General features: G+C 29.7%; 2 protein-coding genes across 2 annotated transcripts; both read left to right on the forward strand.

Moving 5' to 3' along the window:
• Nucleotides 1–5,463: 5,463 nt before the first annotated feature.
• Nucleotides 5,464–5,946, forward strand: LOC120076114. Its single transcript, XM_039029892.1, has one exon. The coding sequence runs from the start codon at nt 5,464–5,466 to the stop codon at nt 5,944–5,946; it is 483 nt and encodes a 160-aa protein (XP_038885820.1).
• A 1,979-nt stretch (nt 5,947–7,925) lies between these two features.
• LOC120076115 (uncharacterized mitochondrial protein AtMg00810-like) lies at nt 7,926–8,723 on the forward strand. Its single transcript, XM_039029893.1, has one exon. It carries the CDS (start codon nt 7,926–7,928, stop codon nt 8,721–8,723), a length of 798 nt encoding a protein of 265 aa, XP_038885821.1.
• Nucleotides 8,724–17,459: the final 8,736 nt, after the last annotated feature.

The following is a 17,459-nucleotide window of genomic DNA, read 5'->3' on the forward strand; positions in this document are numbered from 1 at the left end:
CCGTCTCTGCGAGGAAAATTAATCCCTATCCTCATCCCTATTCCCGCAAATTAAAGTCAGGGATAGGGGAGGATTCCCAATGATCTATCCCAAAATATTGGAAAACACCACTTGAATAAAAAAATCATTACAAAAATTGTATTACTCCTTATTAATCTCACATATTAAAAACAATTTTTTTTTATTAGAAGAAAGTTAATATGTCAAATTTAAAAAATCAAAAAGTAAAAAATTATAAAAATTGTTTTATATTTACATCACAGTAAGTAAGAAATTAAAAAAAATGAAAAATGAAAAATAATTTAAATAAACAGCAATTTTTTTTTTCAAATTTCTTAGAACTTTATATAAATAAAATATATTTAATATATTAGTATGTTATATATTTGTACCTTTATATTTTTTATATTTTTTAAAAGTATATGAAAAAAAACTAAATGGGGCGGAATCGGGGTTGGGGTCGAAGACGAGACGGGATACTCTCCCCATCCCTACCTCGATTTGACCCCTATCCCCAGTCAAACCAGGGATTCCCTACCTCGATTTGAGTGGGGACCCACCCCAGCGAGTTTTTGTGCCAACCTTAATTCCAATACTCATCCTTTCAAGACAATTGAGCCTATAGTTTTTTTTTTTCCCACAAACCCAATATTAAGCATGCTAATGTTATTGATAGATCTGACCAAGAAAATGGGGAAAATTCATCCCACAAAACTACACCCTATGGTCTAATTAAGCATGGGAAGAAAGAAGTTTAGGCGGAGGTGAACCTTCACCATTTGATAATGGGGTAGGCTCTGACCTTTTTAGGCCTAGGGAAGAGGATAATTTAGGTCAAAAGCCTGAACCAACCTCCTTGTCTCCGACATGGGCAAAGGCTGAGCCTTCCCATTTGATGAAAGTGACATGCTAAATGCATGTCTTTGCCCCTGACTTGAGAATTAACTTAATATGACTTGAAAACTCTGATATAGACGTCCTAGATTCAGATTTTTCCTATAAATACATCATTATGACTTCATAAGAAGTAAATTCATTCCCATCTCTAAAAACTCATGCTACAATCAAAAGCCTCTTACTGACTCACATCAACGACGTTGTGACAAATACCACATGGATGCCTAAATTCTCCTTGTTTTGCAAGTCACATCTTTCCTAATTACAAATTCATCGTTGTTGTCACGTGAAAGTCATATGTGCTTTCTCTTGGCTGGATTTCTATTTCAATACTACTAAACACGTATTCAAAAAGTTTGGAAACACGAAATATAACTCTAATTTTCATAGAATTCAATTCGTTGTTCTCAAATTTAAAAGTTTTCATTCTCCAACTAAACTAATCTTTAAAATTCGAGAATATTTTAATTATTTTTCAATAATATTTTGGGATTTTTTTTTAGTCATAGATATAAACTATCAATCCATATCAATAATTTTTTAAAGTAAATCTAAGTAAACGAGTAATATACACAAGTCAATCTTGTATGAAAAAGTGGAGAAAGAAAAAAAAATCTTAGGTATAAAATGAGAGAAAAAAAAATTGATTTAAACTATTGGTTAAAACATATCACCTTTTTCTACTAGAATGGTGAATTTTTGTGTCTGCAAAAGATCCTTCGAAAAAGTGGCTCATTTATGATCAATTTGGAGGTCTAGCATTTATGTCTTTTGTGTACCTTTTCGTCGAAGCACTTTTTTTAATGGATTATATTCCAAAACAGGTGACCTCTATAGTTAGAGAAGATCGTTCTTTGTGTTAATTTATTCTTATTTCTAAATATATATATGTCAAAGGTTAGTCCTATTTTTTTTTTAATTAACTAAAAATAAAGTAAAAGAGAGAGAAAAGCAAAAAAAAAAAAAAAAAAAAAAAAAAAAGTAGATTTTTATAATGATATATGGATAACTATCGAATTCTTATCTAAATGAGCAAGTGGCTGAAAATTTGAGTTAAATGCTTAAAATCAATTTAGTGTGGGGTCTCAATTGAGAAAGAGAAGCTTTAGGCTGTTTGTTTTGTCTTAATGACTCGCCACGTGTTACACTCTGATTGCTTCATCTACTTGCCTTTTTTTTTTTATTACCCTTTTTACCATTTTACCCCATGGAGTCAATTTCAATTTTACCTTTCTTCTTTGATTGGGAAGGAGGAAGACCTACAAATTTTTGTTCAAATTTTTCCAACTTTATCTTCAAATTTTATGTTCTTTTCTTTGTTCTTTTTATTTTTTTTTTATTTTTTTTTCTTTTTGTATTTCCAAGTTAGATCTTTAATCATATTGAAAATCTTGGGTTGATTTTTTTTTTCCTTTTAGATTTTTACTCGATAATCATCTATGTGTTTCACTTTAAGTTTTGTTTTTATTTTATTACGTGAAAAAGTTAAACTCCATTTATCATTGGTTTATTTTGCTTTCTACTTTTTTTTTTTTTTAATAGTTTTAGTTTATAATAGTTAGGTTTCAAAAAATAATGCACGTGTACCTTTTGAAAATGTCTACTTTTAATCTATATTTGATACTAGGTTAAAAAATATTTTTTGCCTCTTAATTTTTTATGGAAATAATAATTTAGTACTTCAAATATAGTAGATTTAGTTTATATACTTTTAAATTTGTAAAAATTTACTCTTTAAACTTTAGTACGTAACAATTTATGCACTTTATAATTTGTAACGATGTAGTCTATATTGTAAAAAATTATTGTAGGATTTAATAAAAAAAATTTTATACAAGTAGATCAATATATTGATCTGAGATTATATCCTTTCTGTAAAGTACAAATAATAAGTTATTGTGTAATAAAAATTAACACTTAAATTTGATAAAATTTTTATGATAGGAACTAAATTGTTACAAATTTTAAAGTATAGGGACTAAATTGATACTCATTAAGGTTCAAATTGATACTCATTAGGGACTAAATTTTAGCAATATGTGAAACCTCTAACACTACAAGAAATCGCATTTCTCCCGATGCCCCAAATCACCAGGAAAGGGTGGAAACTGCATCGGGAGATCCTCCTGACGACAGATTGATTGTCAAGAGTTTGGTCGGAAAAAATCCATCGGAAAAGGATCTCCCGACGCATAAAATAGGGCATCGAGAGTTGTTCTAGAACTCCCAACGCATTGAATAGGGTGTCGGGAGTTCCTAGATCTCCCGACGTCGTATACCATGCGTCGGGAGTTCTAGGACAACTCCCGACGCCCTATTTTATGCGTCGAACTCCCGATGCGCTATTCTATGTGTGGGGAGTTCCTTCATTGGTTGAATATTAACTTTTAAATTTTTTTAATTCATAATTTGTATTTTTTTTAAAATTTGATATGAATAACATGTAAAGCATCATTAACCAACTCAAATAGATTCACATAATAAATAAAACAAAGAAAACGAAGTCCATACTATAACAAATAAATGAAAAGTTACAAGATCTTACAATAAAATAAAGTCGATACTAAATAAAAGAAATTTATTTTCAGAAATACATGAAAGAAATAAAATGAAAACAACGTCAATAAATACAGAAAAGAAAACAACGTCTGAAACACAGTATCTTGAACAACATCCTACAATAAAACAAAAACATTCGAATGTCATAATCTTTAAACATCCACAACACGTTCAAACTTCATAAACAAAAACATTCACAAATGTCATAATCGTCCAACCAAACTTCATAAATAAACAATCTAAACTAAACTCATAAACAAGAACATAAAACTTAAACTTTCTCCCCAAAACAATCTAAACCAAACTTGACCCACCCCCCACAACACATTCGAACTTCATAAACATTCATAAACACACAAAAACTCCAAATTCAACGACAAAACGAACAAAACGAGTATAATCAAACTCTACCCACGCCAACAACATATTCAAACTTCATAAATAAGAATGAACACACATAAAACTCTCATAAACATCATAGTAAATTTGAAATGTATTTTTAATTAATTTTAGTCAATCAAGTCACTAAATCCCTAACCTTAAGAATTAAAAGAAAAAAAAAGACTCAATCCACCAAATTGTACAAATTGTAACATCCATAATCTACAATTCACAATAACATCCATAATATTAATTACATGTAACATCCATATTCCACAATTCACAATAACATCTACAATCCCCAATAATATCTACAATCAGAAATTGTAACGTAATGAAATGGGTCAATATCAATTAGTGCAACAAGAAAGAAAAAAAAAACCATATGCTAGAAACATTATATTTAATTTAAAGAACAACAAATGAGATAGATGTTAAATGACAATAAATCAAAGCAATAGTAATCGGATTTCAAAGACTAATCGAATTTCAAATTCATGAGAAATTTTAAAATGACTTGAATTCACAAAATAAGAGAAAGAAAATGAAAGGGATGTGAGCGAACCTGTTGAAAGCTTGCGAAGGACACCGGAGCGGCGGACGACAAGAAATGGAACGACGACGACAAAGAAATGAACGACAAAAGAAATGGAGAAGAGATGCAAAGAGAAGGGATTTTTAGTTTGGGTTAAATGAAAGGGTTAATAGGGAAGAAGGGGCCTACGATGATGCGAAGGGGGAAGGGGAAGGAGGCGGGGGCGAAGAGGGAAGAGGAAGGAAGGAGGCGACGGAGAAGGGGGGAGGCGCTAAAGTTTTAAAATTTAAGTAATGGAGAAGAATGGGAATGGGGAAGAGGGATCTGGTTTTTACCAGATGGGATCTCCCGACGCCGTTCGACGGACGTTTGGAGATCCAACGATTAAAAGAGGCGTTGGGAGATGTTAGTAACTCAAAACTGCAAATTAGTTTTTGAGTAGGTCTAGTCAATTCCTAGTTTCTAGGAAGTAGTTGAAGTTATTTTTAGTTGTAGTCGAGTTTAAGTTCCTAATCTTGTGGAGTTAGTGGGATTAGTTGCTAACATTGTGGAATCTATTTTTAGACTTAAGATATGTATTTATATGGAGTTTTCTAGAATGAAATGAACACACTTCCCATTTTTCTCATTTCCCTCTCATTAGTTAGAATAATAGTGGTATCATAGCCCTCAATTCTTAAGGGATCCATGAGTGAGAATCAGTGAAATATCTCCGAGAGAAACTGAGTGATACACCTATGAGAGTTGTTAGAGATGGAATTAGGATCAAATAGTCTTTCTTCATTGGCTCCACCTATGTTTGATGGTGAAAACTACCAGACATAGGCTATAAGAATGTAAGCCTACATGAAGGGTTGTGATTATTGGGAAACAATTGAGCAAGACTATGGGATTGCTCCACTTCCTGATAACTCAACAATACATCAAATCAAGACTCACAAGGAGAGGGTCACCAGGAAGGAAAAAGCTTGAGCTTGCCTATATGCAGCCGTGTCTCCTGCCATATTCAACAGAATTATGGCCTTGAAGTCAACAAAGGAGATCTGGGAGTTCCTCAAAAGTGAGTAAGAAGGTGATAAGAGGATAAAGGCATGAAAGTGTTGAACTTGGTGCAAGAATTTGAGAGAATGCAAATGAAGGATTCTGAGTCCATTAAAGAGTACTCAGATAAGTTGATTGGGATTGCTAACAAGGAAAGAGCATTAGGAACCAATTTATCTGACAATAGATTGGTTCACAAGATTCTAGTTTTAGTACCTGAGAGATATGAAGCAACCATTGCTTCCTTAGAAAATACTAAAGACCTCTCAACACTCAATGTGATAGAAGTGGTTAGTGCTTTACAAGCACAAGAACAGAGGAGGTTGATGAGACAAGAAGGAAGCATTGAAGGGGCATTGAAAGCTAGAGTGCAGCAAGGAGAAGGTGGAAGAGAGAAGAAAGGGAAAGGGAAAAAGGGAAGTGGCAACAGTAGCTCAGAGTTTGCTACAAAGGATGCTGGTAGTACATGCAAGCACTGTGGGAAGCAAAATCATCCACATTTTAGATGCTGGAGAAGGCCAAATGAAGTGTAGAAGATGTCACTTATTGGGACACATTGAACGATTTTGTAAGGAAGCAAAAACTCAACAGCAAGGAGGAGCACATGTTGTAGTACAGCAAGAAGAAGATCAACTCTTTGTGGCTACTTGTTTCTCATCAGTCACTCAATGTAATGGCTAGTTGGTTGATAGTGGGTGTACCAATCACATGACAAGTGACAAAGAGGTGTTCAAGGACCTTGACAAGTCATTCAAGTCAAAGGTGAAGATAGGAAACTGTGAGTATCTAGAAGTAAAGGGGAAGTGCACAGTGTCAATAGAGAGTTGTGCTGGAACCAAGTTGATTACTGAAGTGTTGTTTATCCCTGAAATTGATCAAAACTTGTTAAGCGTTGGTCAATTAGTAGAGAAAAGATTCAAAGTGTTGTTTGAAGAAGGAAAGTGCTTCATTTCTGATTCCAATGGGAATGAGTTGTTCAAAATAAAGATACAACACAAGAGCTTCTTGTTGGATCCACTCGAGAAAGAGCAGAAAACTTTCAAGTGTCAAGTGAATGACACTGAGTTATGGCACAAGAGGTTGGGGCATTTTCATCAAAAAAAGGTTGCAGTATCTGTAGAAGAATGAGATGGCAGTAGAAGTACCAGTTCTGGAGGAGTTGAAAACAAACTGCAGAGCTTGTTTAACAGGGAAGCAAACAAGGCTGCCTTTCAAAAAGTCACAATGGAAAGTAACTGAGAAGTTGCAGCTCATCCACACTGACTTGTGTGGACCTCAACCAACTCTCTCACTAAATGGTAGTAGGTATTTCATTATCTTTATTGATGACTATACCAGAATGTGTTGAATATATTTCATGAAGCATAAGTCTAAAGTAGCTGAAGTGTTTCTGAAGTTTAAGAGATGGGTTGAAAATCAAAGTGGCTGTAAGATTCAGGTGGTGAGGACTGATAATGAGGTTGAATATACATCGCAAAGGTTCAATTCCTTCTGTGAAGAAGTTGGGATAGAGCATCAGCTCACTGCTCCATATTCTCCACAACAAAATGGAGTCAGTGAGAGGAAGAACACGAGTATTATCGAAATGACAAGATTCTTATTGCATGAGAATAACTTGCCAAAGGAATTTGGGCTGAAGCAACAAACACAACAATCTTGCTATTAAATAAACTACCTACGAGGGTATTGGAGAAGAAGACACCTTATAAAGCTTGGTTTGGTACTAAACCAAAATTGACAAATTTGAAGGTGTTTGGTTGCTTGCGTTTTTCTTATGTTCCACAGGTGAAGAGAGACAAGTTGAGTGAGAAGGCCGAACCAGGAATCTTTGTAGGCTATAGCATGGTGTCCAAAGCCTACAAGATCTATCAACCTCACATAGAGAAGATGGTGATTAGCAGATATGTTCAGTTTTTGGAGGATGAGAAGTGGGACTGGACAAAAGAAGCAGAGGTGAAGCAACAAGAAGTCTCTCTGAATCCCTAGACTATTGAGGGAGGTGTATGAAAGAAGTAGTATAGCTGCATTAGAGCCTGCAGGATATGAAAAAGCTAAAAGAGATACGAAATAGATGAAAGCAATGAAGGAAGAGTTGAGTATGATAGAGAAAAACAATACATAGGAGTTAGTGGAGAAGCCTGTAGACAGGAAAGTGATTGGAGTTAAATGGGTTTTCAAAACCAAATTGAACCCATATGGCTCTATGAACAAGCCTAAGGCCAGGTTAGTGGTAAGAGGGTATGCACAAGTCTGGGGAATTGATTTTTTTGAGACATTTGCACTAGTTGCAAGAATGGACACAATCAGGTTCCTACTAGCTGTGTCAGCCCAACATGGATGGAAGGTGTATCAGCTAGATGTGAAGTCAACATTCCTAAAAGGAGTGTTAGAAGAAGAGATCTATGTTGAGCAACCAGACGAATTCATCATACCAAAACAAAAGTAGAAGGTCTATTTGTTGAAGAAGACTCTCTATGGGTTGAAGCAAGCTCCTAGGGCATGGTACAACAAGATGGATGATCACTTGCTGAACTTGGGTTTTGTGAAGATTCTAAGTGAATCCACACTCTATGTGAAGAAATCAAGTACTGCTATTGTGATTGTATCTCTCTATGTAGATGATTTGTTAGTGACGGGAAGTGATGATGTTCAGATAGAGATATTCAAGAAAGAAATGATGAAGGTGTTTGAGATGACTGATCTAGGTCCGATGCATTACTTCCTAGGTATGGAAATTCAACAAAGGCAGAATGAAATGCTCCTCTGTCAGAAGAAGTATGTAAGAGAGATATTGAAGATGTTCAATATGGAGGAGTGTAAGAGTGTGAACACTCCAATGATTCAGAAGAAGAAGTTACAAAAGAATAATGGAGAGGAACCTACCGATGAGAATGTGTATAGAAGTTTAGTTGGATGCTTCATGTATCTCACATCTATTAGGCCTGACATTATGTACATTGTAAGTGTCTTATCTAGATTTCTTCACTGTCCAAGCAAGAATAATATGGTTGCTGGAAAAAGGGTTATGAAATATCTAAAAGGCACACTATCTTTTGGGATCAAATTTAGTAAAGTTGAAAATTTTAAGTTGCAAGGCTACTCAGATAGTGATTGGGCTGGGTTATTAGATGATATGAAGAGCACCTCTGGCTATTGTTTCACTTTTGGCTCAGGATGTTTCTCATGGTGTTCAAAAAATCAAGATATAGTGGCTCAGTCAACTGCAGAAGCTGAGTTCATTGCAACGATGACAGCAGTCAACCAAGCTGTTTGGTTGAAGAAATTGATGCATGACTTGTATCTGAAGTAGGAAAAGTGTGTGGAGGTGTTTGCAGATAATCAAGCCACTCTAGCCATTTAATTGAATCCAGTTTTTCATGGAATGACCAAACATTTTAAGGTCAAGTATTATGTTCTGAGAGAGATGCAGAAGAAAGGAGAAGTGCAACTAGTACATTGCAGCTCAAAAGAGCAAATAACTGATATCTTCACTAAGTCTTTTTTAGTGAGTCGTTTCCAAGCTCTTAGGAGCAAGTTAGGTATTTGCAGTATTTGAGTTAGGAGGAGAATGTTAGTAACTCAAAACTGCAAATTAGTTTTTGAGTTGATCTAGTCAATTCCTATTTTCTAGGAAATAGTTGAAGTTATTTTTAGTTGTAGTCAAGTCTAAGTTCCTATTCTTGTGGAGTTAGTGGAATTAGTTGCTAACATTGTGGAATCTATTTTTAGACTTAAGATATGTATTTATATAGAGTTTTCTAGAATGAAATGGACACACTTCCCATTTTTCTTATTTCCCTCTCATTAGTTAGAACAACAGGAGATTCCCTATCTCTCAACACGCTTCTTTAATTGTCGGGAGTTCCTTAGGAACTCTTGACACACTTCTTTACGCCCGACGGGCTTCTTTAATCATCAGGAGTTCCTTGCACTTATTTATGCGTCGGGAGTTCTTTAGCTTGTCTACTAATATATTTTCATAAACCCTACTTTCAAGAATGTTATTAAAAATCTTTAGCTAAATTAACAAATCAGTCATTTAATAGATAATTATTTTATTCAAATTACTAAGAAATCAAAAATAATATATATATATATATATAATATTGGTAAATAAACTTATTCTTAAAAAGAAGAGCATTGTTAATTAACCATTTCGTTTACAATGTTATATTGAAAAATACCAATTTATCCCTCTAAACTTTTAAAAGATATATTAATTAAAATCTTTATAAACTAATAATTATATCAATTCAAATTCATGACTTTGATAGTATATCAATTTACACCATTTTTTAGATTTTATTTGAAAAGTATCGTGTCAAAATTCTAATTATTTCAATTATACTTCTAAATTATATCAAATAATTTGGATTTTTTTTTTACTAGGATTGTATTTGAAAATTATCAATGCATCCAATCTTAACATGGGCAAACTTCTTTAAATGTTGGATTAGCAAAATAGACAATTAAAATTGATACATGAATGATTTAAAAAATATATATATTAATTGAGTCTAAATCCATTCGTTAATGAATGTTTAAGGGTTTAGTTGATAAAATGTTACATCTTATATTATATCTATTCAAATGAAACATAATGGAATTTATAAATTGATATACTCACGAAAATTCAAAATTTAAATTGATACAATTATTTGTTTAGTGTTTTAATTGATATACCACCCAGTTCAATATTTTTCCTACTATATATTACCTAAGAGGGGATATTTATTTTCTTTTATGTTGTTTTTTTTTTTTTCTCTCTTTTCAATGAAGGATGTGATGTTTTTATGGACTGAATTTGTTTTTTTTTGTTTTTTTTTTTTTAAGACAGCAAAATCTTTTTTGAATGGAGAGGAAACTTTGATATAATAATTGGTAATTATTTTTATAGCTAATATGCCATCAATTTCCTAGAGGTTAGGATTTGATGTTAGATACTCCTCAATCCTCATATTGCTAAACAGTAGCCCATCCACTGCCTTTAACTCAAAAATGTCATTTTACATTTCTATGTTTGAGCTCTCAAATTATATATATATATATATATATAAATTATTTTAGTATTTTTGTTAATTTTTTTATTAATTATTTTGTAGAATTTTCATGTGTCTAATTGTTCTACCCATTATGTCTATAGAAATAATATGACTATTTGAAGCCATATAAGTGAAACAAATGGTGGCTACTTTCAAAATAAATCTAAATTTTTGTAAGATGATTGCAGAAAAGTTCATGACAATGACTAAAATACTATTTTATTTAAAATTTAGAAATTATAATACAATGTTTGAAATTTCAAATTAATGATTAAAGAAACTAACAATAAAAAAATATTGGACCAAAACATGATTTAAAATAAAGAACATATTTGAACCAAAAACTGCTTGCTAAAAAGTAAAGTTTTTTTTAAAAAAAAAAAAAAATTTAAATTATCTGAATTATAGCTACTTTTCTTTTGTTCTTTTTAGGTGAATTATAGCTAAAAATAAAATTGGGTAATTATTTTAAATGGTAAAACTACTAAAAATATTTTCAAATATAGCAACAGAAGTCTATCACTCTATAGATAATAACATTTTGCTATATTTATAAATAAATGGACTCATTTTTCTTAAAACAACTCATTAAAATTTCTTAGAGAAATAAAACCCAATTCAATTATTAGACAACTTAGGAAAAATTCTAAAACTCATTGTAGAGTTAACAATTATTACTTTGCAAATAATTTAATTGATGATCATGAAATTACTTTTATTTTCATTGTTAGTTGATTAATTAAAATAAAATATATTAAATAACACTGTTTTTTATGTATGCTTTTTTAATCTAAATTTTAATGTATGTTTGGAACAATTTATTTTCTTACATTTAATTAAATAATTAAACAAAATCTCAACAACAAATATTGCAAAACATGCCCATATTATACGAAAATATATAACTTTTAATTGATTGAAATAGCTTCTTTTTTTTTTTTTTTTTTTTTATCTTTTTAACAACCCTTAAAATAATAGTATAATTAAAAGTGCACATGAACAGTTTTAAAAAAATCTTGATTTTTCTTTTCTTAGTAAAAGAAATGTTAGTTGGTGCCTATATTTTCAAAAACACATTGATCAAATTAAATCGATGCCAAATATTATCTAAAATGCTCTGTTGTCGTTTTTTTGTTTTATGTTTTATTTATTTCTTTTCTTTTTCCTTTTCTTTTTTCATACACAATGATTTGAAAAATAAAAAAACTATGAAAATTTCAAAGGGTAAAAGATATGAACATCTCTCACTAAAAAGGAGAAGAGAAAAAAAAAGGGTTAACATTCCAAGTGTTAGGAAGAGTTTTATGTATATAACATTGTTATAACTTATTCCTTGTTTCATTGAATTAAAATATTTAGAAATTAATATAAAAATAAAATAAACTTGACAATAGTTGATACATACTCTAAAGGTCAGAAGATCAAATTTGTATACTCTATTTGTTATACTAAAATAAATAGCAATAAAAATTATAGAAATGAAATATATATATATATATATATATATATTGACAATGTAAATAAATTAAGTATCTACATTTAAGAGGTGAAAAAAAACAATTGTAGGATATTTTTTTTCTCATCTATTTATTGTATCATAAGTTTTGTTGAATTGACATTTTAATGACGTTACATAATAAATTTTGAAACAGTTAGATGATAAATGTTATAGTTATGACAACCTAATTAGAATAATTTGGTACACCTACTGATTTCTATTACCATTTAATTATACATGAAAAGAAACTTGCACTCCATTTTCAATTCCTTCACATGTAACCAAATCAAGAGGAAACTACTATCAAACTTTACTTCTTTATAGACAAAGTTGGTATATTTTCTATCTTTTTTTTTTTAAAAAAATTATTATTATTACTTTTAAAAAATTGGGTGTTTATAAATAGGAATCCCTTACCTTATCTTCATTAAACACTATTGTAGTGGAAGGAATGAAAAGAACCATGAGTGGTCCCCTAAAAACGAAAAAATCTTTAAAAAGAAAAAAACTAATTGGAAATTAATAATTGGTAAGCAACTTGTCAAAAGACTAGCATCTCAAACCTCTCACCTCTTTGGCTATTCTCCCTTTCCATATTCTTACTTCTTTTCCTCTCCCAATATCCCAAAGTATTCATTAAATTTTATTTGACCCAATGAAGCTTTTTTTTTTCCTTCATATAATTTGTTTTATTATTAGAGAAATCTAAAAATATTCAATGAATTAATTCATGACTTTTAAGATAGGTTAAGTTACAAGTTTAATCACCGAAATTTAAAGTTTATATTCATTTGATTTTTAAATTTCACAAGTGTTTAATATATCTCAAAATTTTTAATTTCGTATCTCAAACGTCTCGACTTTGAATGTTGTATTTAATAGGTCTCGGAAATGCCAACATTTTTATAAAATTAATCGATCTATTATATATAAATTTAAATTGTATGTCTATAGAATTTCAAACTTTTAGTTTCATATTTCGTAGACCTACGAATTTTATAAATTAACTAAAAAATTCTGAAAATAAATTTATAATTTTGAAAATTTAAAGATGGACGTAAATTGCAAAGTTCAAACATAATTCAACCTTTAATCTTTAAGATATTTAGATACTATGCCACTAAAAAAAAAAGTATAAGAATAGAATTGAAATCTCACCCAAAAATACAAAGGATTTTTTAAAAACATTGATTAGTTTAATAATAAAAGCAAATCTAGACTACTTGAATTTAGAAGAAACTAGATCTTTCACTAATCATGAAAGATGGATCAAATCTCAAAAAAAGAATTAATAAAGTGTCAGAAGAATAGAATTTTATCCTAACAAAAAAAAAATGTGTGTATGTATGACACAATAATAAGTTTGAAAAGAGATAATAGTGTAATAGTTATAATAAGATAAAGAATTAAAGATGTCCCAATGATGTAAGTTATAAATATATATATGTAAATGAAGAAAATATTCCTTTGTATCATTTTCATGTATTGAGAAGCTATGGACCATCCAGTTGTATCCATCTAAGGCCATTAAGAAGAAAGTGAAACATTCTTCTTCCCCATAGGGACTTCTTTCCTAAGGGCTAACCACAGTGATGATGATGAAAGTGATCTTCCCCACTCAAATCTAGCCATCCATTTTGCTTACTTTTTAGTTCAATCATGGACCCCACTTCATTATTTCAGGCCCTCATTTTGAGTATACATTCTCATTCAATGCAACACACTATGTTAAATTACCTATTCATTTTCTAAACTTTTAAAAGTTTGTATTTGAATTTTGAGCATCTACTGGATATAAATTTAAAAGTTAAAAAAATGTTCAAACAACTATTAAATAGAAAACTGAAAGTTTAAAGATGGATTAGACATTCTTAGAAAAAAAAATTTAGACATTTTCTAAAATTCATAGACTAAATGACACAAACTTTAGAATTCAAAAACTAGACTTAAATATGCATTATTTTACCCTTGTGTGTTCAATCCATCTACTTATATAATTTTTATTAAATGTGAACTTTCAATTTTGTTGTCTAAATTCTATTATCATCCTCATCCTCCCATAAAAGCTTATAAAATATGTCATTTATATAAAGTAACCAAGTCTGATTTAAAGTAAGAGTTAATATATCCAGTAGAATTAATTATTTTTTTTTTGGATAATATGTAGAGTGAGAGAATCAAATCTTTGATAATATAAATTATATGTCAGAGTTATAGAACCTATGCTTATTTTAACTACTAAGTGGGATTAATGTTAGTACCTAATGACAATAACAACCTTTTTTTTTCTTTAGAAGTGATAGTAACACTTGGGACTAAACCAAACTAAGCAACTTTAAAAGGTATATAAACTAAACTAAGCAGTGGTACTATAAATGTAATTTAACCTACAAAATATTCTCATTTTCACTTTAATCATGCATCCTCATCAATTTCAAATTTTTTGTGTTATTTTTTGTTGGGTGCCTTATACTTAAATTGTATCCCTCCAAGTAGTGGGGTTTAGCTTTGGAAGGAATCCTCAAATAATGTATTCTCCTTTCTTTTGTATTATTTATCAGAGAGGTACTCAACTTTACCTTTTATAACCAAACAACCCTTTACCATTTTGCAGATCCTAAATCCTCAGCTACCTCAATCTTAATAGGCAGAATTTGGGCATTTTAAGTGGTTTTCTTGGTTTCTTTCACTAAAATGGTATGTTATTTAAACCTGATGCCTTCAAAAATGATTCCCTATTAATCAGAGATACATAGATAATGTATTTTTGGTTGAATCTTATTCTGGTGTCTTTAGAATTGGTTTCATTTCATCTCAATATCAACTCCTTTCCTAGTTTTCTTTGACTGTAACTATTAAAATACAATTTAAAAAAAAAATTGTCTATTGATTCTATTAGTATGGATTGGGGGTTGATTTTGGAGGGGTAAGTGGTTATGTAGAAATTTTAACTGTTTTTAGTGTTTGGTAAGATAATTTAAAATAAAAACACTTTTTCAATTTTATTAGTTTCTAAAATATATGTACAGTAGCTTGTAAGATCAATTTCATGTGTTAAGGTGCGTCCGGGGTTATTTTTGGGAGGGGTATTAGTGGTAAACAGATTGAAATTTACTGTTTTAGAAACACATCCATTTCACACCTATTTTTAAATCATTTTGCTTCCGACTTTTAGATTCTCCTCAAACCAGTTACATTTTTTAATTAGTTTTAAATTTTCAATTTTATCCTTTAATTAAGATTTATTTTATGTAATATATATTTCTTTCTCGTCTAATCAAATATATCCCTCCATTTAAAATATATATATATATATATTATATATATATATACCGTATTAATTTTTTTAGAAAAATATAAAACCATTTCCCTTAATATTTAAAAACAAATCTAAAGCAAACAAAATATCTCATGCCAAACAATTATTTAAAATTTTAAATTATTAAAAAAAATACATTATCAAATAGATTTATTTCATTTGTTATATCTAAACTAAATAATTTAGGCACAGTTTGTTTATTTTTTGTTTTTGTTTTTGTTTTTGAAAATTAAACCTACAGACACTACTTCCACTTCTAAATTTCTTTCCTTGTTATCTATTTCTCATCAATAGTTTAAAAAAACAAAGCCAAATTTTGAGAACTAAAAAAAAAAACCTTTCAAAAGTTGTTTTTGTTTTTAAAATTTGATTGGGAATTTTAACTATTGTACTTAAAAAAAGATGCATATGATTGTAGAAATATGGATATAAAAACAAAAACAAAAAACTAAACGATTACCGAGAAGCCTTAATATCTATTTATCAAACATTATAATATACTTTTTTTAGCTTTCAAGTTAATTTATCAAACACCAGTTTACTTTCTTTAACAACTAACTTTTTCTAAAGCACAATTGCCAACAATTATTTTCAAAATTACAATAATTCCAAACTATCTTAATCTAACTAAATAAAAAATCTCCATTTTATCTCTATTATAAATATTTTTTTTTCACATCTAAGATTGAAATTTACCAAACTTATTTTTTAAAACACAACTATTATTAATTATTTAAAAGTCACAACAATTTCAAATTGAACCTTAGCCTATTAGATAATAGTTATGTTTCTAGCTTTTTTGTTTCCAAGTTTCAATGTATATTATGTTTGAGAAATAGAAATGTTCAATAATTATTCTTGTTTTTATTTTTATTTCTTATTTTTCATATAAATTCCATAATTATGTAAAAAAATTATAAACTTCAAAATAATATCCATTTCGTTTTTTGATTTGCATTTTTAAAATTAATGTTTGTCTTCTCTCAATTTTCTAATTATGATTTTTACATTTTTTAAAAAAGTATTCGAATTCTTTTTATCAAATAATATAACATATAAATTTAAGAGAGAAGTAGTTATAAGCTTAATTTTCAAAATCCAAAAAACAAAAAATCAAGTCGATATCAAACGGATCTCAAGTATTTGTTTTTGTTTTCATTTTTATCCAAAACATAATTTTTTTTTTTCATTTTTTACATTAACGTGCAAAATAAATATACCATAACTTTTAGATATCTAATTTTGAAAACTTACTGTATGCAAATAATAATAATACAAATAGTTATCAAACATGAATCGGACCAAAAACAAGGAAAGAAAACATTAACAAAGAGGCCAAAAAATAAAAACCCTCAGTAACACATTTTTTGTCCCAACTAACCTTGTGACAACTCACAAAACTAGGCAGAAAAGGAGTCTCCCAAACTCGATGACCATAAAAATAGTCTTGCGAGTAAGAATGTCCATAACTAACCATAAATCTTAATAAAAATTGAAAAGATTACTAGTTGAGAGTCAATTAACCGAGTCAAATACAAGGTAAAAAAAAAAAAAAAAGGTGAAAAGGAAAATTTTAAATTTCGCATAGAAAAACTCTAGAAATTATTTTAGAGAAGAAAATAAAGTATAAAGGACAGGCAGGGTTACGAAGTAATGTTGGAGAGGAAGTGCGGCATAAGGAGAAAAGAAAGGGGAGGGTGCCCAAATCAATACCCTTAAATAATGCAACCTTGCCTACTTTATTTATAATTCACTTTCCAATGAAAATCTCAAAAGACCAACATACTCTCCACACGTCCCATTCTTCAAAAACCCACGAGCACTCGACTCAGCCACTCCTTTTATTAATTCATTCTTTAAATTATTTTATATACACTTAAATATATATATATATCTTTACTAATACCAATACAGTTAAGATATCAAGGTCCACAGTCCTAAGACTAAGAATTCAAGAAAAATAAATTTAAGATTAAATATTATATGAATAATTCTGGTACAGCTACAGTTTAATTTGTTGAACTGAAAAAAAAAAAAAAAAAAAAAAAAAAAAAAAAAAAAAAAAAAAAAAAAAAAAAAAGAAGAAACTGGAATTATAGTTTAGTAAATCGACTTGTAGGGGGTAAAGATAGAAGAAATAATTGGGACCCATCTAATCGTACCCATGAAATTTCATTTGTAGATTTG

This window comes from Benincasa hispida, chromosome 4 (assembly GCF_009727055.1).
Source record: "Benincasa hispida cultivar B227 chromosome 4, ASM972705v1, whole genome shotgun sequence".
Lineage (NCBI taxonomy): Eukaryota > Viridiplantae > Streptophyta > Magnoliopsida > Cucurbitales > Cucurbitaceae > Benincasa > Benincasa hispida.